The 23993-nt window shown below is 29.0% G+C and overlaps 1 protein-coding gene across 2 annotated transcripts; it reads right to left on the bottom strand.

Annotated features, from left to right (window-relative positions):
* Positions 1–612: 612 nt before the first annotated feature.
* On the bottom strand, positions 613–23993 carry LOC136979166 (GPN-loop GTPase 2). Of its 2 annotated transcripts, XM_067275092.1 has the most exons (7): positions 23883–23993; positions 22066–22145; positions 21413–21773; positions 21180–21342; positions 20564–20688; positions 11261–11359; positions 613–877 (listed from the first exon to the last, which is right to left on the bottom strand). In XM_067275092.1, the coding sequence occupies exons 3-7, from the start codon at positions 21731–21733 to the stop codon at positions 698–700; spliced, it is 888 nt and encodes a 295-aa protein (XP_067131193.1). In that variant the 5' UTR covers positions 21734–21773; positions 22066–22145; positions 23883–23993; the 3' UTR covers positions 613–697. The 2 variants fall into 2 exon arrangements, with proteins under 2 accessions (XP_067131193.1, XP_067131192.1); XM_067275091.1 differs by lacking the exon at positions 23883–23993 and having other exon boundaries at positions 22066–22165.

Here is a 23993-nt window from a genome sequence, read left to right as displayed (position 1 = left end):
TTGCATTTTTTAGTCTAAAAAATTTACCAAATAAAGTCTCAATTTCAGAAAACAAAAAGTATGTTTCATCTAAATAAAATATTTCATTTTTATCAAAATCCAGAGTGCTGTAATTTTAATTTTGCTATTCTCAAATATACTCTAATGACAGTATTAACACATGAGGATCAAGAGTTTGAGTTAGAAGTTAACTGTTTGCTTTACTTTTAGTACATGAACATTTGATTATCTTCTAACTCTTGGTCTCGGTTGTGAATATAGACATAAATGACTTATTCTTTTCAGAAAATAAGGATGATAAATAAAATATCCAGTATTTCTCAATAGCAAAGAGAGTGAATGTTTCTAAGCAAACTATGGATCTATCTATTAAAGCTGAGCTTTGGATTATTAAACATATAATACTTAAATTTTATATGAAATGTAACGTTAAAATTTTAACTAAAATATATATTTATACAACAAACAGCCGTTCCAAATTTGCTTTAACTGTTCTTAAATAAATATTAAAATTATATATTAATTAACTAACTTTTGAGCATCCCAAACTTATCAATAATTATATTTTTTTCATCACAATGTAATTAAATCAAATAAAATAAACTCCAAAAATTTTTTCTAAACAATATAAATATATTTTATTGAAAAATGAATTGACAAATTAAAAAATATACATATTTATTAAATAACAACAATTTCACCGAGTGTCCATTTGCTTTTCGTCGACTTCCGGGATCACTGAAAGTTTGGAATAATCTAAATCTGCACCCATGGCACAAGAAAGTAATTTTTGGATGTTCCTTTCTTCATTCTGTCCGAAAACGTATCCGTTAGCTTTATCGGCAGCTTGGAGTAGTCGCATCATACTTTTTTTTTCCTGGAAGCATAAACACTCAAATTTTCAATATTTTTCGATCCATTTACGTTAAAAATTCATAAGTAAATAACACAATGTGCATTTTTCAATGGAGGAGAAAAATTCAATCTTTTAGATTCACGTAAAATGAAATTTTGTAAACATGTTGATGCTTTTATGTTAAACACTACAAGAAATTAATGTAAACGCTTTATAAAGTTAAAAGTTATTCATTTTTATAAAAAATATATTTAAAAATCAACTAAATTTTATCAAACAAATAATCTTGTGTTTTAAGAATAAAATCTAGTAGACTGTCTGCATCTTTTTCTTTACGTCTGCATAAACATATTTAATTATTAAAACACTGATAGAAAGTTAAAATTTTTGAGATATTGGAAAGTTTGTTTCTAGAAATATCCATAAATCAAGCAAAAAATTAACAAAATGTACATTAATAGTTCAGTAGAAGAGAATAAAGTATACTTTAAGTCATATTATATATAAATAAAGGTTCACTTAAGTATTTTTGCTAATGTGAAAAAAATCTTTCATTTCTGTATTTAATGTATATTATCACAATTTATACTATGTTATAATTTAAATACATAAATTATTAATATGTAAAAGTTAGCTAATATATTTAATAATTTATATTAAACTATTATTAATTAATACATTTAAAAATTTATACAACATCTCTTAAAAATTTATGAAACTTTTCAACAGTTTTGTTGATATTATTCCAAAATAGTAAACTTCTATAAAGAAATTTTATGTGGATATTCTGATTTTAATTGAATATAAGTTTTAAAATATTATGTAAATTTTTCTTACGAATTAAATGTGATATATTTATTAAAATTTCCATAATGCGAAAGACGTTCCCAAAAAGTAATTATTACCACGACTCATCACTTTCACAAGTTATATATATTTTTTAATTGTTTTAATGGATGTTTTTAAATAAAAAACAGCTACCAAAACCAAAATAACCAGCAGAAAAAGGTGAAAGAGCTAACATTTTTGCTTGTGGTGAATGAGCAAAAGCATTAGTTCTTTCACCTTTTTCTGCTGGTTATTTTGGTTTTTGTAGCTGTTTTTTTTTAAATGAAGTTTATCTAGTTGTGACTGGCTGTGAATCCTTTTTGTGTATGGAATCAATAAAATAAGAATTTTCACTATTATTATTCTGTTATCAGTAAAGGCAAATGCCAACATGATTACAATAAGTGAATTCTACTGTTAACTTACTAACAACCTTGGACACTTTTCCAAATGCATAACATTTATTGTACTCCAAAATTCTAATCTAAGCAAACATTATCAGCTCTGTTCAGGGCCTGCTTCAGGCTTAAATCCACAGAAAAGAAAATAGAAAAACTGTGTAAGGTGGTCTGTAAGTCAATTAATAATTCCAGTTTGAGTATTACTTCGGAATTCTACTGTATTTACAAATTTATTATTTACATATTCTTTATTTCCTCTTATTGTTACATTTTCTTTTCTTGTTAAATAAACCTCTTGTTTACTAGTTTTATAAAGTAATTTACCCTTAATACAGTACAATGCATTGTGTATCAAATTTTTTATATTGAAATTACCATATAATTCATATTATAATACAAAATGATGGGGGAAAATATAAATTTCACTCAATTTTAATTTATGATAATAATTATCTATAATATCAGAATGAATTAACAATGTTTTTCCATAATTTAAAACAATAAAGTTATTTTAAATTATTGTATATTTATTTCATTTTTTGATTTGAGATTATTTCTATTTTAATTAAAAAATTGGTTAAATTATACCTAGGTAACCCCTATCACATTGCTTCTGGTCACCATCTTGTCTACGATTATGCGACTGCGCAATTATACACAAGTGATTAGCAAATATTACCATTTTTGTTTTAATTAGAATGAAATTTTTCTTTGCTTTCCTTTGCTTTCATTTTTTCCTTTTTTTTGCCATCATTCTTGTTTTTAAAAGATTCTGGAACAACAGGTACAGTGTCTGGTTCGGTCCATTTTGGTATTTTGCAAGACCCTGGATATATGATATATCCAGGGTCTTGCAAAATTAGTTGGATATATTATATCCAACTAATATGTTTTGTAAATATCTTAAAATGTTCTCCAGGTGTTTTCAAATGCCATTTAACATACTTTTTGTACATAAACGAATAGAGGTATGAGTCTGATAATTCGGCAGTATAAGGGATTGGTAAATTCTGTTTTTTAATGTACCCCATAATTGTTCTATTTTCTGTGTATTTTCGTCAGTTATTGGATTTATGAAGTTTTCGGAATGGTTGACAGTTCTATGTTCTATGTCTATTCCTTCTAAATCATCTATATTATTATATCCTTTCCACTCATCCATTACCACGACACTACCGGAATTAACAAATTTCGATATTATCCAGTTTAATGTAACTTCACTTCTGTCATTTACCTGACACACAAAACAAGAGTCATCTTCTCAATAGATCCCACCAACAACCCATCTAGTACCCTTTAGTTTTCTTCCTTTTTCATACTTTCATTTGGCAATTACTGTTTCGTCAATCTCTACTGTTTTGTTTGGTCCACCGATTTTTAACGACATCATATTATGTAAAGAAATCATCATTACTAACCTTAGGAAGTTGGCCCAGTCTGTAGCTGTTCTTTTACAAATACTGACAGCCAAATCAGCAGTAGTTAACGTACATTCCAAAAAAATTAAATGTTACATGAATGATAGTATGTCTGCCCAAGAGATGCACCCAAACTTTCCTTTAAATGTGCCGTCAAATGTGGAAAAGTTCTTTTTGCAACAATTACAGCATACCATAACAGAGTTCCTGTCTGGTCTATAAATTAGTTTGTGATGTTTAGAACATTTATTACATATGTCTTCAATGAGTTGTAGGCATATGTAACAAATGTTCCAAACAGCAAACTTCACATCCGAAGATACATTTTTATCCAAACCGAATTCTTCGAAATCATTTTCCATCAGGGAAAAAATTTCCTCGAATTACATTTTGTCCAAAAGACATCATTATTATATTCTTCTAAAGACATTGTTTATAACTATTAATACAATTACTGTTAATTAATGTAACAAATGCAATAAATTTAGCTAAAAAATAATGTTTATACCTTTATATAAAGATAGAATCCAAAACAATTTGAAATTACTCAAAAAAACTAGCGCCAATTACAAAATCTCCACAAAATGAAATACTATCACTTGCATATAATCACATTCATAAGAATGAATACATGATACATTAATTTGCATAATAATTAAGCATAGTTGATAAAGACGCCCTCTACTTTTTTCCTCCGAAAACCTCCTTCATCGAGACTACAGGAAGCATGCTGACAGGGGTTACCTAGGAATACTTTAACCAAAAAATTTATTAACCTTATTCAGGGCATGTTAAAATTATAAAAACATAATTCATTATTAAATAAAAATTGTAATACAAATTTCACATTTATATATATATATACAAAAACTGAATCAAGTGAAATATATATACAAACTTTAAAAAAAAATTTTTTTATCTATAATTTATTATCTTAATCTCAATGCAGATTGAACCTCCTTAATCTGGCAACCTGAATCTATCCACTGCTGGATTCAAAAACTGACTTTAAGATTCTTAAGAAAATTATGTATGTACTGTACTGTACATAACCATATGCTTATTCCTCATACATATCAGTGTTACCAAAGATAGAATCAAATTTACAATAGGAAATAACATAACTATTAATGTTTACAAATAATGTTTCATATAATATAAAATCCAAAACTGAAAATACCTGTAGTACTGTAACTCAGATTCCATCAAAAGTCATCGCAATCTTCATAGTAAGCAGTGTCTTCAATATCGGCAGTGCCTTCAATATCGGCAGTGCCTTCATGGTATGTAGGGTCCAGTGGCGTAGCGTAGTGCGGGTGGCAGGGGCAGCCCGCCCTGGGCAGCACTTTTAGGGGGTGGCATTTTTTCACAATAAATAATAATATCATCTTGTAAAAATTTGAACCATTTCATTTCATATTTTTGTCGCACCTACGATTCGGACAGATTGAAATGAGCACGGAATTTTTCATTACTTATTCTGTGACGAAACTGGGGAATCCCCTTTCTTTAAATGAATGTATAATAATGACATCTTGCTCATTGTAGTGACTGACAACACCGTCTGTACTGACTTGTAGAAATTCCACGTATTTTATTTAGGGGGGAGAAAGGGCGGCTGACACCCACGCTACACCACTGGTAGGGTCACAAGTACATGTATACAGAGGAAAACTAAGTGCAGAAAAGTGGATTTTCTATGTTGGGATAAGTCTTAGCAGTGTTATTAATGACTTTCTTCAACTGCTGTTGTAATTTAGCTAGCTTCTGGTACTTTGTCATGTTATTAATTAATTTTCTTTCAATCAAATTAATAGACACAACACATGCACAAATTAGTGGCAGCAGATTCAAAACATACCAGATCATGGGAGTTACCATGAATGCTGAATTAGAGGTTTAATCAGTATTATTCATTTTATTCACAATATAAATTATACCTTACAGTAAATTTGCAAAATAAATATTAACATTCACAAATTTCATCATGCACATAAAGAAAGAACTTCATTTAAATTAGGTACGATAAATTAATTTCATATATACAGGGTTAGTATTTATCATTTTCATAGATTTTATGTTCTGTTTACTATAAAGTGCAATACAAATGTAAAAAGTTTATACTGTCCATGGAGGAGACAAAGGGATTTGTCTCTGTTTCAGGGCTATTACAATGATTAGCCTGAAATCACAGTAGCAATTTTTCTGCCTTATGTATATCAAGGAAAATATTGTAGAGGTAATATATTTTTTGTTTATTTAGGTTATTTATACAACTTCTGTAATTTTTTTCAGTATTAATGTCAAATATTTAGTCTATTTCAAACATTCTATGGAGAATCAATCAAGGCATTCCTTGATGTAATGGAATGCAGATTCAAAGTTACTACTGCATATTCGTTTAGTTTAAGTTTGATTAGTAATCTTAATTGATAGACCAATTGGAATCATAATATATGGAAGTACAAAAGGAATTGTCAACTTCTGATACAATTTACAAAATTTTCACTTGTTTAAAACTTCTTGATTTCTTATCAGTAGTATACAATTTGAAAAACCTGACTTCGTTAATAATGAATAACATACTAGTTTATCAAGAACTTATTATTATGATTGTTTCATTTAATTTGATCATAATTTAAAACTATATAATTATCTTAATTTTGCTTTCTTTATATTTTATAAAGTGAATACAGTTAATAAATAATAATAAAACAAAGATGAAAAGATATGCATAAAGTTTTATGAGACTATTGATAAAGGTTTAATTTTAAAAATTAAACATTTATCAATACAATTGTAAAATAAATAAACGACTATAATTTTTGTAATAAATTGAAATTATGAATATATAGTCACAATTCATTATCAGAATCTAACAAGTTCTTGAAAATGATTCAAATATTGAAAATATTTGGATATCAGATTTGGATAAGAATTTTCAATTAAAGCTTAAAAGAAAAATTCTCATTCTTGATCTGTCCAAATAACCCCAAATGACATTAAAATAGTACCAAACAATTATTTACCTATCAATCCATGTTCTTAGCTTGATATTAAGCATTAAAAACTCCAATTACTAACAAAAACATAATGAAATCTTATAAACTGCAGCCAACCTGATACATTAAAGTTTCCAAACAAACTGATCAATTTATTATTATGCTATTATAAACCTTATAACTGCCTGATAATAATTCAACAACTCATTTGGAAACCTTAATGAAATCATTAAAATGTTCGTAAACAGTAATACAAGAAATAAGTTTTGTTTGTACCTATTAGAAATTGTATATAAGCTGTATTTTCTTTAATATGAAATATACATCAATGAAAGTGTAAAAATTCGAACCCACCGGAACCAACACGCTAATAATAAAATCTTTTATTGCTTGGTTCCCACGAAGAAAACATGAATCACGAGGAACAACATTCGAATAATGCTGGTCGGTGAAACCGAGAAATGTGACTGAGACGATAAAAGGGCAATGAGAGAGGAAAAAAGGGGCCGGTTATGTAGTGTCACTTAGACTGTCTGTGTGCGCCGAAGTCCTGAGGAAACCCGACGGCGAATAAAGGAATACTTGACCTAGAGGAAAGACTGACCCGGATCACGAGGTATGACCCAAATATATGTAAACTCTCCCTCCGCGGATCTGAACTTAGGCGACAGTTGCTCGCCCCTATTGTAACAGTAGAGTTAGCATTAATAAATCATTGTTGTTGTTATTATCAGTTGTAATGTCAGTTATTCAAATACTGTCGCCGCTCTACCGTCGAACCCATCCACTTCCTCCACTCACGCAGAACGCCCATCTGAACCGCCATCTTGACGTGGGCAGATCTCACGGACCTGTGAGCCGAGAAAAGGAGGTGCGTCCACCTCCCAGCAGCCACAAAAGTATTGTAATGATACTGTTCATTTTATATTCAAATATTGCTGTATACAAACAAAAAAACATTGAAAATAATCAAAAGTAGACCTACTCTAATGAACTTTGAAGAATAGTCTCATAAGATTACATTAAAATTTTGTGACAAATATCACTAAACCACACAACCAAATACATCAGAACATATAAGCAACACCTACGAAACAAAAAAAAACAGATGTTGCAAGTAGTACAGTTCTAGTGAAGTTCTTCCCCAAACTCCGTCTTGTTGAGTTGGCTTCCGTGTGTATCACGATCCAATAGTTGATTCAGGTTTGATAAAAGCACACCTCCACACTTACATTATATACTATTTACAGTTTATTTACAATAGGGAGAATGTACAAGTTTGAAAACATAATATTTACGAGATAACCAGGTGGTGTCTTACATAACAAATTAGTTACCCAGAACTACACAACTTTAGAGAGGCCTAGTCACTTGGAAGTTGGCTCAACTGCGTCAAAAGTAGGCCGAGTAGGCCCTCCTGTCTCTACACTAACCCTTCCCAGAGGAATTTCTAAGAGGAGGGAACTCTCTCTACACCCTGCAAGTTTCCAAAGTGTCAGAGACTACCACATACTTGGTCTCTCACCCTTCTCTCCTTTCCTCTTGCTCATCTTACTATTTAAAGAGTTTTTGGACAACAACTTCCGACCAATCACGATTCTTCCTTTCATTGGAAGCTTTCCAAAACGTCAGCTGTTTTCCTGATGAAACAAGCTCACCATAACGTCCATCACTTGTTTACATTTTTTTCTAGCAAGCTAACATGTGGCAAACACATTGCCCCACCTCATGCAAGTCCAATAAACAAAGACAGTGCTCCTTTTGTTTCCCCACCTGTTTACAAATACAACACCAGGCAGGACCAATTCAAAAGGTCGTGTCACTTTTGTCTGTACTCTGTTAAAAGCAATCCTTGACATCCTATTTCCTACTTTCCCTAGCAAGATTTTCAAACTTTTTCATGATTGCACTTTGAAGAAAGATATATAAGACCAAGATTATTCAATTTACATATCACAATGGGTACTAAAAAATATTTTTCGATACAGAGAGTTTGAACCACAGGGTATTGTTATGTTCAAACATTATTTTTAACAAATAATGTAACAAAATGAGTTTCTTTAATTAACTACTTCTCATTAAAATTAAAAAAAAAAACACAATTTGGGAAATCAAAATTAGACAAACTAATAAATTGTAAATTTTGAGTTTTAAAAATGTCAAGAAGCCAGAGATATCAAGGTATTACTTGTCAAAAATATTTAATAATTTAATCATTGTTGATATAAAAGTTCTAAAAGTAGTGCTACCATAAATAACTTAATGGACATAATTAATTCAATAAAAAATTTATAAATGTCTAGAATAATATTACTAAATTATTAAACTAAATTTTAATCATTCTAGTCATTGAGTTATTCATAAAACACAGGCTTTAGCACAAGTTTTATGATAATTTATTAAAAATTTAGCCAGCCCAAAATGATTGAAATGTTTATTTTATGATGTTAGCTTTGTGGTAATATTGTTTATTTTTCTCTTTTAGATTCATAGTGTAAAAGTTGTTGGTGATTTTATGTTAATTACATCCTAAAGAGTAGTTTGCAGGTTATTTAACCAGTAGTTAGCTTTGGATATTTAGGAGACTATCCGATTTGTGGATAAGAGACTAATTTGATTCTCTCTTTTTCACTTTCTATGTAAGATATAGCGTAGTTTTTTTTCTTTTGGATAGTTCTCCCACTTTTAGGTTTAAATTTGAATTTATGTTTCTGTTTTTATTTGTAAGTTATGTGTATTCATGTTTTGTGTTAACAAATATGTTGTATGCTTTTGTGTGATTTCTCCCCGCATCATGATTGTACCGGTATGCTTAAATAAATACATAATTTAGCCTGGATACAGTCTGCAAATATAATATAGATGGTTTAGAATTTGAGTATTTATCAGGTTTTAGTTTGTACTTGTTCTCATACATTATTTAAACATACATTATCTGAGAATTATTTTTGTTCTGATATAGATATCTTGTTTTTATTTCTCTCTCAATAAAGATTATTTCAAAAAAAAAAAAAAGTTAAATTAATAGGCAATAGAAAAGCAAATAATAATGTCTTAATATGAATATAATATAATAATTAATTTGATTTTTCAATTTCAATGTTATGACTAATTTCTTGTATTATAGTCATTATAATTATTATTAATTAAATCTCTCTAATTCATGTTTCCAATAGATAGTCTATCTACAGTATTAATCAATGCATCACATTCTTTCTAAGAATACAAGTTGAATCGTATTAATCCAGAATTCATTACTTTGGCTGCTTTGGTGGTTTGGGACTACGATTTGAATCTGGTGAGCATTCGTTGCACAATTTCCATTTGACCAGCAGTGCAGTGAAAAACTATCAATATGAAAATTTGAAATTATCCAGTTCTGAGTGTCAAAATATCCAAAATTATTTGCAGCTATTCAATATAATGGCTTAGAAATTGATCTTACAATGAAGAATAAAAATGATATCTGCCAAGGTCTACTTTTGTTATCACAGGTTACAGCCATTTTTCTTTTATTTTTCTTTTTTGATCATATGAAATCTTATTTTCTTTGCCTTTTCTCCTGTACTTATTTTTATGTCACAGTACAATAAACTTGTGCTAGAGTAGGTTTGTCTATGTAAGTTGTTTTAGTATCACTAATACAGCATAGTACAGTACAGTACAGCATTACTTTACCATTTTTACTCTAAGCTTCACCGATTTGGAAAATCTGCAACTGCAGCACCTGTCAGAACCCAAACTTCTCAGATTTATGAAATTCAATCTATATTCTCATATGTTCAATGTAAAATTATAGTAATTATTATTTGCAAGTTACTTAAATTTATATTAATATAATTAACCAAATATACTGCAATAATGTATAATTATATATATATAATTACATTAATATTGTTATTATTACTATAATTTTCTACTAAATAATTGGACAACAGTAATTAATCATTTTGGTTATTACTAGTTTATTAAACTTTATAACTCTAGATCATTTATAGATCGTTTTTACTTTCCTGGCTGTTATATAAAACAGAGAAAAAGTATGGCGATTGATCAAAAGATGATCTCCCAAGATTTTTATATTTTTGGATTCAGGACACCTTGAAACATTTGAGAAATGAAAAAAATTTGAGGGTAATTTCTGTGTGTATGGATGTAGTGTGTGTGTGAGGAGGAAATTTTGTTCTTCCACTTTCAAGCTTAATAACTACTGGGCTTTTTGTTGAAAACTCCTGAAATTTTGCAGGGAAATTTGCTTATTAGGGAGATTGATGCTGTTAAATTTTGGTGGCATGGGGAGATAAAGGGAGTTGTGTCATATCTTGAGTGAGGTAAAACTTGCTGATGATTTTACTTGTTATTAGCATTTACAATTTTTTTTATAAAACCCATCTCTGCCTTCAAAATTAAGCTTTCTGCCATTTTATAATAATTTAAAATATAAGGTTTTTTAATAAAATATGATAACAGATGGCACCATCAAATGTTGCTGAGAAAGTTAACGACTCGTTGCTGGATTTATCATTAAATCTCGTTAATAAAGAAAATTATCTACAAATGTTATAGAATTTCTTAATAAACTAAATATAATTTAATTAAAAGTAAAAGCCAAACTATAATAATTTTATCGTGGTTCTTATCAGCAATTTCTGTTCATTTTTATTTTTTCTAATAATCTAACTAAATTAATAAAGTATTTGACTTTTTAGATAAAAATCTTCAGATCTTTATTAAAATATTTATATTAACACTTACCTTAATATTTAGAGGAATAAAAGATACTAAACTGTAATCTTCTATGACACCAACCAAAGCTTCATTTAATTTCTTAAATTTCTTTAAAAATGGATGATCCTAAATTTGAAAATTTAGTTAAAATAATTCAGCAAACAGTATTTACTATATTTATAACAAAAACTGTAATAAAATTTTAATCTTTACTTCAAAAATATTTTTATGCTTACATTAACTGTAGATAATTATGGGTATTCCTCATATAACACAGTAGTTACATTCTGTAAAAGTGCTGTTTTATGCAAATTCATGATACACAAAACAAACGACTAATGAAAAACATAGGGTTACATTCCAGAAGTTAGCAAAAGTATACTATTCTTTTTCATTACTAAGAGAAATATGTTTATTAAAGCAATTGATAATTTATTTCCAATCAATAATTAATTAACGATCACAATTAAAATTATTGTATTATGGCAGTAATATTAATTTTAGTTAAACGAGGGCATTTCTTTTTACAAAGTATCGTCGTCATCTCGGCTTTTTTGTCGATCTTGATCGGAAGTATCAGCAACACTTTCGTGATTTTAATCGAAAATTTGTTCTAGAGAGTCACGTTTGTTCAGTCAAGTACTGAGTGACTTTTCTCAAGGATTTGTGTATGAATACCGAAATACTGACATATTTCTTTCATCATTTTAAGAATGATTGCTTACCCACAGTTTAAAAAAGTTTAATAGCACTTATCTAAAAATAAACATTTTTGGATAAGTGCTATTAAACTTTTTTAAACTGTAGATATAATAAATTTGTAGAAATTTGTAGGTGTAATAAATTTGTAAAACTGTAGATATAATAAATAATCCTTACTAAATACAAAGATTAATCCATTGAAGCAAAATGCAGTGACAATCTTAAAGACTAAAATCTGAAAACAATGACAATGATACCCAGTTGATAGGAAAACCAGGACAAGGAAAAAAAAATTGTACTGTCAGTTTACATTAAAATAAACCTGATGAAAGGCACAAAACAAACTGAAAATTTCAATATTCTAAAATCTGTGGGAAAATTTGAGACAACATGCATGTTTGCTTGAATAAAAAAAAATTAGAATAACGGCATTTACACTTACAAATTGTGAAATTTGGTACGGAGGATTTCCCAAACCGTGTTAGAGCAAAACAGTGTTGTATGAGGGATACCTGTACTATATAATCTTTCATCTAATCATAATTTTCTAATTTAAATAACAGAATTTAATCTAAATTTATCATCAAATGAATTATTAATAAGAGAAAAATGTACATTATTCTATAAGTAAAACTTTTTAAAATTACTTTTGATTCTTATAAATTAGTTATCAAATAAATGTTCTTTAGACAATAATAATAATAAAATTTCAAGCTTATTCAATGACTTAAAGATGAGATACAAATCTTAAAAATGCTTTTTGAAAAGACTTGTGTAGAGATAATAAAAAAGAAAACATTTGGAACATTGAAGGAAAAGAAAGATACATAATCTAATTTCAGACAATTACCAATCTAATCATAATTAATTAATTAATTTTTAAGTAAGCAAAAACAAAAGCTTTCAGAAACGTCATAATAATTTTTACATAAACTATGCAATGCATTCAGAATGAAGAAATTTAAAATAACTGTAATCAAATAAACATTTAGAATAATTATTTTTAAGATGTTTAAGTTTGCATTTAAGATTTATGTTGACTTTTAATACTATCCTATTATTTTGTTTGTTCTATTTTTATGGTTTTAAATTTTTCAGCTATACTCTGTCTCAGTGATTCTCAACAGTGATTTTTTGTCATGGTACATTTTTAATAATTTAAAAATTTGAAGCACACACGGTTACTTCGGTAAGTACTGCAGGACAACCGGTGACATCATAACAGTGATTTTTAAATGCAGTTGGTTATTTATTTAGGTCACGTTTTCTAAATGCCTTGGTAACTATCTGCAGTTACTGGTAACACCAGTTACAATTTCCAAACGCACCCTACAAAGGTAGAACTGATTGAACTACTTATCTGACGTTGCTTATGTATCGGTATTTGCACTTCAAAAATAAAGTGCCACGAGGTTTTTAGTGGTATTGAAGTGTATTTGTAGTGATTGAGAATCACTGCTCTGTCTTAACTAAGCTGATAGTGACATAGACTACAATATGTCACGAAAATCACTGTGATAGGTAAACTACTCAAGAATGACAGTATACTTACACACAATATAGTTCCATCAAAATTTTCATTTGCAGGAGCCCTTACATTATGAAATTATTCACAATAGGCAACATAATAATACTTTGGTTATTTTAAAACTAACATACAAAACTAAAAACAAGTACACAGTAATAAAAACTCAAATCAGGAGGGAGTGGAAATTTACATTAAAAAATGCCAGGACAAATTCTCAATCAGATAAAATTTTATCTGAATGTGAATTCATCCTGACATTGTTTAATGTAATTATTAATTTTATAATTATGTTTGCCACCACTAGAGGAGTTTTTAACTTATTTACATTTGATGGCGGACATATAGCCTAAAAAGGAAGGTCAGTTCTGCCGTAGATTCGTTATTGCCTCTACAAGCATGTGAAAGGACAGAAGGATTTTGGACTCATTTGTATGTATAGTCTAAAAAGAAATGTATATTTTATCTAAAAGTGGAAATTTGGTTCTGTTCAACATTTCTGAGAGCAAAGTATTGTTTACCAAGCACAGGAAAAGTAAATGGTAAAAGAAAGCTTGTTTTGAATGTCTATAACACGTTCTATATGGCTTATTGTAAATAATTTCATAATGTAAGGACTGCTGTAAATGAATTTTTTGATGGAACTACATTGTGTGTAAGTATATTGGTTTCTTTGATAATTCACTTATCATAGTGATTTTTGTGATGTCATGTCATCCGCATCACTATCAGCTTAGTTGTGACAGAGTATATTAACAAATTTTTCATTCTCTTATTAAAATATCATATTTCAATTCTTGTCAGAGTCAAATGATTTAATTGTTTTGATTTTTTTTTTTTAATTTTGATCTGTTAAACGAAATTAATCCTAAAGATGAAAAACAAAGAGTGGATTGAAGCAGTTTATTGGAGGGCAATAACAGATAATCATTATCATTAATCCTTCCAAGGAAAAGTGTATTTGTATCCATTTTGCTCTTAATCACAATTAAAACATATGATATCCCATCACATATCAGGCTTTCTGACTCTTGTTTTAGTCGGACCATGTAAATTAAATAGGAAGTAAAGTCAGAGGAGAAAAAGAAAGTTACTGATTCAGGAAAAGTAATCTACAGTGGAAGGGTTGAGGAAAGAGATCATCAGTGGTACTGTTGAAATATGAGAGTATTGAGGAGCTCAACAGAAATTGAGAGGAATCCAAGACTTCATTAGAAGTTAGGGAAAATGAGAAAAATTTCCCTTCTCAAAGATTGGTCACATGTCACAGAAAAGTAACAATAGATGCACCTGGTATGTCATAATCAACAGTTAGGATTGTAATGCCTCTGAAAATTAATATCCCGGCTGCTAGTTCAGGTCAACTTCCACTCCTTTCTCAAGCTCCTCTGGGAAGAAACAGCTCGATTCTATAGTAGTAACACTCCTTTGTAAACTAAATATATTTGCAAACATAACATAAATAAACTAACTAAATTTGTTATGAGTAGTTTGAAACTGGTTTTCCTGGAGAGTCATCACCATCATTGTTCATCAGACAATGAATGAATTCATTATACATACATGTGGAAAAATCTTCACTATTCTAGATTTTAAAGAGAAAAAAACTCAAAAATATTTAAAATAATTATTTTTTAACATTCTAGAGCAGTGGTATTCAATCTATGGATCGCGACCCCAAATGGGATTGCGGAAAATTACCTTGGAGTTGCACTGTTAAAATGTTTGAATACCATTGTTCTAGAGTAAAGCCTGTTATTTAATTTGAATTTTTGGAATAAAAGGAGTTAAATTGTTAAATTCTGAATGAAATTCAAATGGTATTTTAAATATATTTGTAATACTGGAAAAAAATATATTGATCTTGAGATGGCTATTTAATTTTATGTGAATTTTAATGCATTACTGTAATCCCAAATGTGATAAAGTAAGATGTTAAATTCAATGTCAGGAATACAGCATTTGATTTTATGATCTATATGTATATATAATGAATACTAGTTTGATCTTGAGAGGAAAGAACTGCCCAAAACAAGCTGTTAAACATGGCCAAAAACATCTGTTCAAAATAAATTTATGTTGCTGGAATTTAAAAAGTGAATTCATTAATGTTATTATTTTGCAACCAGTTGGTTTTTCATAGAATTAAAAATATTATATTTATCTAAAGATAATGATAAATATAACCCAGAATAAAATTACAAATAAGCAAATTCTATTGTATTTATACATATGTATTATGGATTCTGTACCTGATTGCCTATCCAATTTTGATACTTCAAATCACTTTGCAATAAGCAATTACCCTAAATAACGGAATGAGATATCTCTTCACAAACATCAGAAAATCCTGAAAAAACGTAGCATTTATCTTAGTTGTTTAAAACATTTATTTATTTTACTAAACATTACATTTTTGCTGGATTTTCTGGTGTTTGTGAAGAGACTAACTTTGAAATATCCTTTGCATTGTTTATAATTTATAAGAATTCTTTATAAACACTATTAGCTATGTATGTTGTTTACAATTATTTAATCTATATATTAAAACATTTTAATTAAAAATAATCATAAAAAGAATAGTTTATAATTTAAAATAATATGGCACAAATTAACAATTATAAATATCTTCAAAAATAATGATATTTAAAATTAATCACTTGATTTTATAGTTACTGAAGATTAATCTTTGCACTTCATATTGCATATTTGAATATTTTATTTTTTTAAAACTATATTTTTTGATAACATGCTTAACTAGCCCTTGTAAATTCACCATTTTGTTTTCACATAAAAAGTCCACTACTACTCAAACATTTCATGTCAATGTGTAAATAGTATACTTTGAAAGTTCAACAACACGAGACTAGAAAATCTTACTGTGAGAACCGGGGGTTAGCTGTGGGCTAGACCTCACTTATCAGCGGCTCTTGTCAGAGAATGGCTGTAGGAGGGCAAATTGTGGAGTGGGGAAGACATGGGTGAGTTGACAAGGTGTTGTTGTGATAAGACAGGCTTATCACAACAACACATATTTAATAAACAGATAATACAATACAATTCTAAAATACAGCTACAGATGCAATTCAAATGGTAAATATGGTAAAACCGACAATTCTAGTCGACACGAGAATGTCGGAGCGTTACTGTTCTGGTCTACTAGTCTAATGTATCAAAACTATTAGTCTAACTTAAACTAGGAGAGAGAGTTTCAAGAACCGCTCAGTCTAAATTAATACTTCTTGACATTCCTAGCTCCTAGAGTATGCAGTGAGTCAGTAGACACCTGCTGATTGAGCTGAGTCAAAGGTGGACTGTCGGAGGGTCTGGCGGAGTCAGGCCTTTGAGGAATATGGCAGGACAGGTCCTGTATCTGCCGTTGATATCTGCCTTGAGGACTGCATTCAGCCCCTTTTTTATATCCGATTTAATGGAAGCTGACTAATACATCAGGTTCTGTAAGGGGTTATAAGTTCAATTTGTGACTAATGATAATTTGTCTTAACTTGACACAAATCGAACGTTTCGTAGAATGTATTACCTTTACAAGAATGTTAGGAGGGTTATTACTCATAACCAACAATCAAGGGGTTGGAAGGTTAAGTTTTGTCTTACACCTTGTGTAACAATTGTTTATTTAATCCGACTTCAATTGACTCATCGGCAGTTTTTTTGCCTCGTCATCCCCTGTCCAAGACGGCGGTGTTTTAGAATCAGGTCCTAATATTAATTTTAACGAAGTAATTTATTAATTACTTCGTTAAAATACTTTCGCTAAATTAATACTTCGTCTCTTATATGCTAATTGAGATGTAGCCTAACAGAAAGCAAAATATTTTTATAGCAGGTGGTCTGTAGGTATAATACTTAAATTTATTCTTGCATATATGTAAAATACAATGTTCTATTGAATAATCTATTATATTTATACAGTAGAGCATCGTTTATCTGAATCAATTGGGGACTGGGGTTGTTTGAATAACTGACTTTTTCGGATAACCGATTGTGTATGAAAAAATATGTTAACGTATCCGATGTTGAAATTTTTCTCCGTTGAGTGTCGCTTCATGTTGAATTTTCGTCGATTTTAAGCCTAATGAAAATTTTTATAATAATAATTGAGGCTATTGTATCATTAAAAATTATTTCTTTATTTTGTAAGCAAAAATATATACCGTATTTTACGAACTATAAGACGCTACGGACTATAAGATGCACCTTAATTTTTAAGCAATTTTTTTTGTTTAAATGCCTATAAGACGCACCTGAATTTTGGAGGCAATTTTTTGAAGAAAAAAGCGCATCTTATAGTCCGTAAAATACGATAAATATATTGAAAAATATAAAAACAAAAAAATTATACTTTAGAAGTTAATCTAGTATCAAAAATGTTTGATTCAGCACAACACAGTCTGGAAAGCTGTGTTGTGTCAACTGTGGTTCAAACTCTGGAAAGCTGTGTCAACCGACGTTTCGGTTGACCAGCTTTCGGATAAACGACGCTCTGCTGTATTCATATATGTACTTTATTATATAAAATATTTTTATTTTCACTTTTCAAAACTGAAATATGCAATCACTTCCTTTTTTTCATCTTTTTACCCAACTGTCTAAATTTTTTCTTTCTCAGAGAGATTATTATTTAGCATGGTCCAAGTAGAAAAGTATGGATTCTTTTCTGCAAAAGCTGTCTTCTTACAGTTTGATTTCTCTTACAGATGAACCCTTATCCAGATAAAGTGAGTCTGTCAGACTCTTTTCAACATATTAGTTTTTTCATATTTCTTTTTTATTTAAGATTACTACTTGCTGCTTTTATATATTTGACAATTTATGTTTACAAAACTTTATTCTAGAATAATAATGCATTTTGTGTACGCTGACCAAAAATAATATAAATTTAAATAAATATATCTTCAAATGAATAATGTGAGTCTATCACTGTATCAGATGTATATTTTTCTTGTTGAGACAAGCAAAATGCATTCTGCAGACTCTGATTGTTGTTGTTTTAGGGTGTTAATTCTTGCTTTTAGTGAGTTACTAGAGTTTTAAGTTACTTACTGCAATATTATGTAAATATTTGCAATAAGTAAGTTTAAACGTATTTTGATTGAGATAACATCTACCTCAATTGTTAAAATGTCTTAACATTATGTTTTGTCTGATTAAGAACTTTAGGAAATTAGACATAGCCTCAGTGATGATGAACCGACTGTATTTGACAATGTTGAAAAGGAAAGTTATGAGGAGTCTGACACGAATTAAATTTATCAGAAGTTTCAGACAATATAATTGCTTTTGAATTTGAAAAGGATGATCAAGATTTGGATGGAATGGTAGACCCACATGGTCTTCCATTCCAACTCGGCAAAAACAAAATCTCAGTTACATAATGCTGTATAATAAGAAATGCTTTACACATATTGACTAGTCATCCTTCAATGTGGAAAAAAGTTCTCAATATACTTGACAGTTTTCACTTATTTGTAACTTCTGATATACTTCTTCAAATTGTTTGGTTTACAAACCAAGAATCTATATGGAGTATATAGTAACCATTATCTAGGACTAACAATGAAAACTATCTGAGATAATACAAATCCAACCATTTTTGGACTTTACTGAAAGATGTCTGAAACTCAATAACAGAAGTTATGAAGTTCTCTTTACTATTCTCCCATTTTCAGAGCTACTACAGACCACTGATCATTCAAAAATCTTTCACAGTGTTAGATTTGATGATAAAATACTGTACAAGATCAGAGTGATGTAAGAAAGACAAGGTTAGCTCCAATACACTCTTCTAGTGGAAAAGAACCACAAAAGGAAAAACGATGCTTCATATGATCTACGAACAAGTCTCAAATGCAAAAACAACATTTTGATGTATGCAACAATACTTTATGCAGTCAACGTTCAGTAAAGACATATGCCGTACATGTAAAAATAAGTTCAAATAAAATTTATTGGCATAATGTAATTAAAAAAACTGATAAAAAAAACATGTTTTGTACTAATAATATGACTCAAAATAACAATAACATAAAAGAAAATGTATATCACGCCAAAGAATTACTGGATCCACTTTATCCGTTTGTGTTATAAAAATAGCTTATCCAGACAGGAGTTAATCAACATTCATTGACACTTTTACACTGAAAATCACATACAACATTGCCACATTTTAGTCAGAAGGCATTAATATGATAATGTACAATAAAGCATTTTCAATACAATAATACAGTACAATAAAGTCTTTAGGTAAAGACTAAAGGAAACAAAATGACTAAAAACATATCAAAATAACCAAATTTATCTCATCTAATCTGAAATATACAGAAAAGTATATATTATTTTAAAGATCATTCAGAAAAAATAGACTAAAAATGATCAGTATTTTTAAATTTAAATGACATATAGGCATCCAAGTATCTATTCAACTTACTAATAAAAGCTAGAAAAGAACTGTATAAGAGATACAGACCAAAGCCTAAGACTTAAATGTTTAAAGTAGTGTCATGCTGGGATAAATGTCTCAATGTTTACAGTGATTATGTCAAGAAATAAACAAAAGTATGTAGTTTTTGTGGAATGTATAAAATATTCTTTTTAATTATAAATGTTAGTGTAATCTTGTTCCTGTACCTTTAATATCGGACTCCCCTTGTATATATGTATATGTATATATATATATATATATATATATATATATTTTACTTTCTACTCTGTAGGTACTAAGAAGGCCTTTTAATCAATCCTATTGTGGATTCATTCCCAGGTCTCCAGAGCAGTAGATTTGACCTCTTTACAACTCAGCCATCCAATCATCCATTTAATTACATTAGTTTCTATGGAAGATTGAAGAGACCAGGAAAATGTGATCAAACATATCCATAATGATCACTTCCCTCAGTGATCAATAATGAATTGATTTAACTGTATATGTGTATGTATTATGTACACACACATAGCCAAATTAAATTTTGATAACTAATTATCATCTAATATATATAATTATATTAATTATCAAACAGCTGAAATAATTTAATGATTTAAAACAATATTACTACAAAGTTTAGAATTACAAATTATATACTTACTGTTAATTTATCAAGTAAATAAGATAGATCGAGAACTTCTGTGTAATAATCAATATTATAATGCAATTTTCCATATTGTTCTATTATATCTCCTTTGGACAATACATTGATATGAGGTAGTTCCACTTTAAAAACAAAATATTAGTTAATATTATTTTAACTAATGTATTTTATAATTTTATAAATAACATGTATTTTTTCTTATTTTTATTAGTAATTAAGAGGACATCATTTAATCATAAAACCATTATAAATATTTTAATTGTGATTATTAAGTTTGTTTTTATTAATAAATTGAATCACATGGAGTATATTGTTAATCATAAATAATCATGTTTGAATCTGTTTAGAATGAATTAAAAAATGGGTGACATGTTATATTATTAAAACAATTGAAACTATATTGTATTTAAAATGAATTATTTTATATTCTTTAATAAAAAGTGAATTATATATTAATAATTTCAAGACAAATAATAATTGCTTTTATAATAAACAAGAAATATTGCTTTATTCCATTAATATAACAATACTGAGTTAATATTATTATTTTAAATGTTATATCGATAACACAAACATCTCAATGTGAGAAAAGAATAATATAAGTTTTTAATACCTTGTAGCATTGTTGAAAGTGATGTTAAAAGCACAGCCACAAATTTTGCTGGATCACTACAATAATGAGAATCAACCAAATGCATTGCTACCAGTCTCAAATCTGCTTTCTGTAGTTTAGCTGCAATATTTTTTACTGAATTATGATGTGTATATAATTCAACCTAGAAGAAAAAAATAAAATATAAACTTTTGAATATTTTAAAGAAAAATTGTACATAAAGTAAAGAATACCTGGCCAGGGCAATCAAAAAGTAAATAATGATCAGAAAGCTTATTTACTTCATTTAATAACCAATCAAAATTCTTTTCTAGATATTCCATGCAATATATTAACCCGCCGTTAGGTCCTAAACTACAGTAATTCATTGCATCTTGTACTGTTATCAGTTCAGAAATATCCACCACTGGTTTATAAGGTAAAACATCATTAGCTGGATCTATATTGATAATAGCCACCTTTCTTCCCATGGACTGTAGAAACTGAGACATGGCATCACAATATGTAGTTTTTCCTGATCCTGGAGGACCAATAACTAGTTGACCAAATAGCATTTTAAATATGTTGCATAGTAATTAATATTTCAACAGTTCTCTGAAAATAAAATAAAAATGTTAAAGAAAAATTGCTCAAGAACATTTTTTCCTAAAATTATAATATGAAAGATAATTATATATATAAAATATTTTGTACAAATAACAGACAAAAATATATAATGTATGCAAATCTTTTATTATTAATTTTTCAAGTTTTGCAACTTTCTTAAAAAGTTTTGAAGATAAGCCTTGAGAAATACAGTATTCAAGTTATTTATTATTTGTATCAATTCTAATAAACTATTACCATTAATGTTTTGTGATATTAATATCATTGGAAAATATTTTACTTGACTGATTAATTAGCATATTCTTCCACTACTTCAAATTCTTGTTTTCGTCTGGCATATCTAAACCTTATAATTATTCTCTTTCACATCAGAAAAAACAAATTTTTTCTTATTTATTTAGAAATGTTCAACTATTTCAGAGATATATTTCTTTAAAATATCAATGTTTCTACTTTTTATAAAACACCACAAATTTTTCTGTACTTTTATAATTGTATTTTAAACAATTTTAGAAATTCTAATTTTCAGGTATTTTAATAATAGATTAAAAGAATATTCCTTAAAACTTCATTTAAATTTGAAATTAACTAATGTCACAATAATCATTTAATAAAACACATTAAAATATTTTAAAAAGAATAAAAAAATAGGGGAATACTATAGATTACCACCTATGGAATTTTGGGACATTGAGTACAGTAGAGCATTGATTATCCGACCCCCGATTAACCGACGCGTTCTAGTCGGCAAATTCAAATGTCCGCTAGTGATGTAGCGCTACAATATTTGGTTATGTCTTGGCTACTTTCATATTATTTTTGTTAAATTTTTGCATGTTTTAGCTGGCAGCACTGGCTCGACCATGAAAGGGAGGCTAGTATTTAAACCAGGCCTAATACACTATACTAATAATGTATTTTTTCATACTTTTCGGTTATCCAACTAACCCCAGTCCCCAATTAAGTTGGATAATCGATGCTCTACTGCATATTTCTGAACTGAGGGGACCGAGATGAGTTCAACGATACCCTACTTTTGGACTGGAGATGAAAAATAAGAAAGTTATCGTACATTTTTCAGGTGATTGCACGATGATTGGGAGTCGCGTCACTCTCTCTGCTAAGCCTATCGCGTGTTTAACAGGCAGTCCGGCAAGTCGGCCATATGTACCTTCAACAGAAGTAGATGTTGATCCACGAGCACACTGATCGTCTGCAGTTGGAGTTAAGTCCTTTTCGCACACCCTCACACTTCTCGACCTCAGGGCCTATTTCCCCTCAGCCACTGACACACTCGCTATCGTTTGCGGTCAGCTAGTACTACGTGCCGCTATTGCGACTTGTCCAACAAACCTAATCTATCCCTCCAGGAGATGACCGTCACTGCTAGGTGCAGGAAAAAACTGAAATGGCGTGGAATGCACTATGAAAGGCAAGAAATCGTAAATATTATAACTATCTTATTTTTTGTCTCCGGTTTAAAAGTAGTTTTATCGTTCAACTCATCTCGGTCCCAAGTTCAAATATATACTCAAAGTCCCAAAATTCATAGGTGGTAATCTATAGTACAGCCAAAAATAGAAAAATTTTAAAAATTTGAATGTTTTTGAGTAGGAATCTAAACAGAGAAAAGATAGATAAAATAAAGCGCAAAAGCAAACATTTCTTCTGTTTCTTTTTAAATTCTATTTAACACATTTTAACTCTTTTATTTTGAATTGGAGTCTTAAAATTTTAATTTTTTTTCCAAATAATACTGAATATCATACACTTTGTAACTACAGTAGAACACCAATTAAGCAAGGTTCCCATTATCCAAGGCAAACCTGTAAATAAAATTCACAACTTTTCTTGTACTGTTATTCATAAAAGAAAGTATAAAATGATAATCCTTGTAGGTAAAATTTAACCTAAAATGTAATTACAATAATACACATTTTTATTCTTAAAACTATTGCATGTATTAGCTGTAACTTAAGGACTTGGGACGAGAAAACACACCTTATGATATTAATCGTTTATAAGCAACATTCGAAATGTTTATCGTTTGTTGCTAAGATATTAAAATGAAAATATATCAAACGTAAACATCCAAACCACGCTTACCTGACAGCATCCATCTAACAGATTCACCAATGCCAAATGACGAACATTAAATAATCGCCTAAATACAACCGAAATCATAAATAATTATGGCAACAAAATTAT

The sequence above is a fragment of the Centruroides vittatus genome, unplaced genomic scaffold, assembly GCF_030686945.1.
Source record: "Centruroides vittatus isolate TY-2023 unplaced genomic scaffold, ASM3068694v2 contig_595, whole genome shotgun sequence".
Lineage (NCBI taxonomy): Eukaryota > Metazoa > Arthropoda > Arachnida > Scorpiones > Buthidae > Centruroides > Centruroides vittatus.
This window is presented reverse-complemented; position numbering and strand designations above follow the sequence as displayed.

Bases quoted from the DNA above. Each gene is read 5' to 3' on its own strand.
- LOC136979166 (XM_067275092.1), bottom strand. From the start codon at position 21,733: ATGCTATTTGGTCAACTAGTTATTGGTCCTCCAGGATCAGGAAAAACT. The intron at 21,343-21,412 runs GTATTCTTTACT...TTTTTCTTCTAG, and splicing joins TTTTTGATTGCCCTGGCCAG to GTTGAATTATATACACATCA. The intron at 11,360-20,563 runs GTAAGTATATAA...TTTCAAATTTAG, and splicing joins ATTTACTTGATAAATTAACA to GATCATCCATTTTTAAAGAA.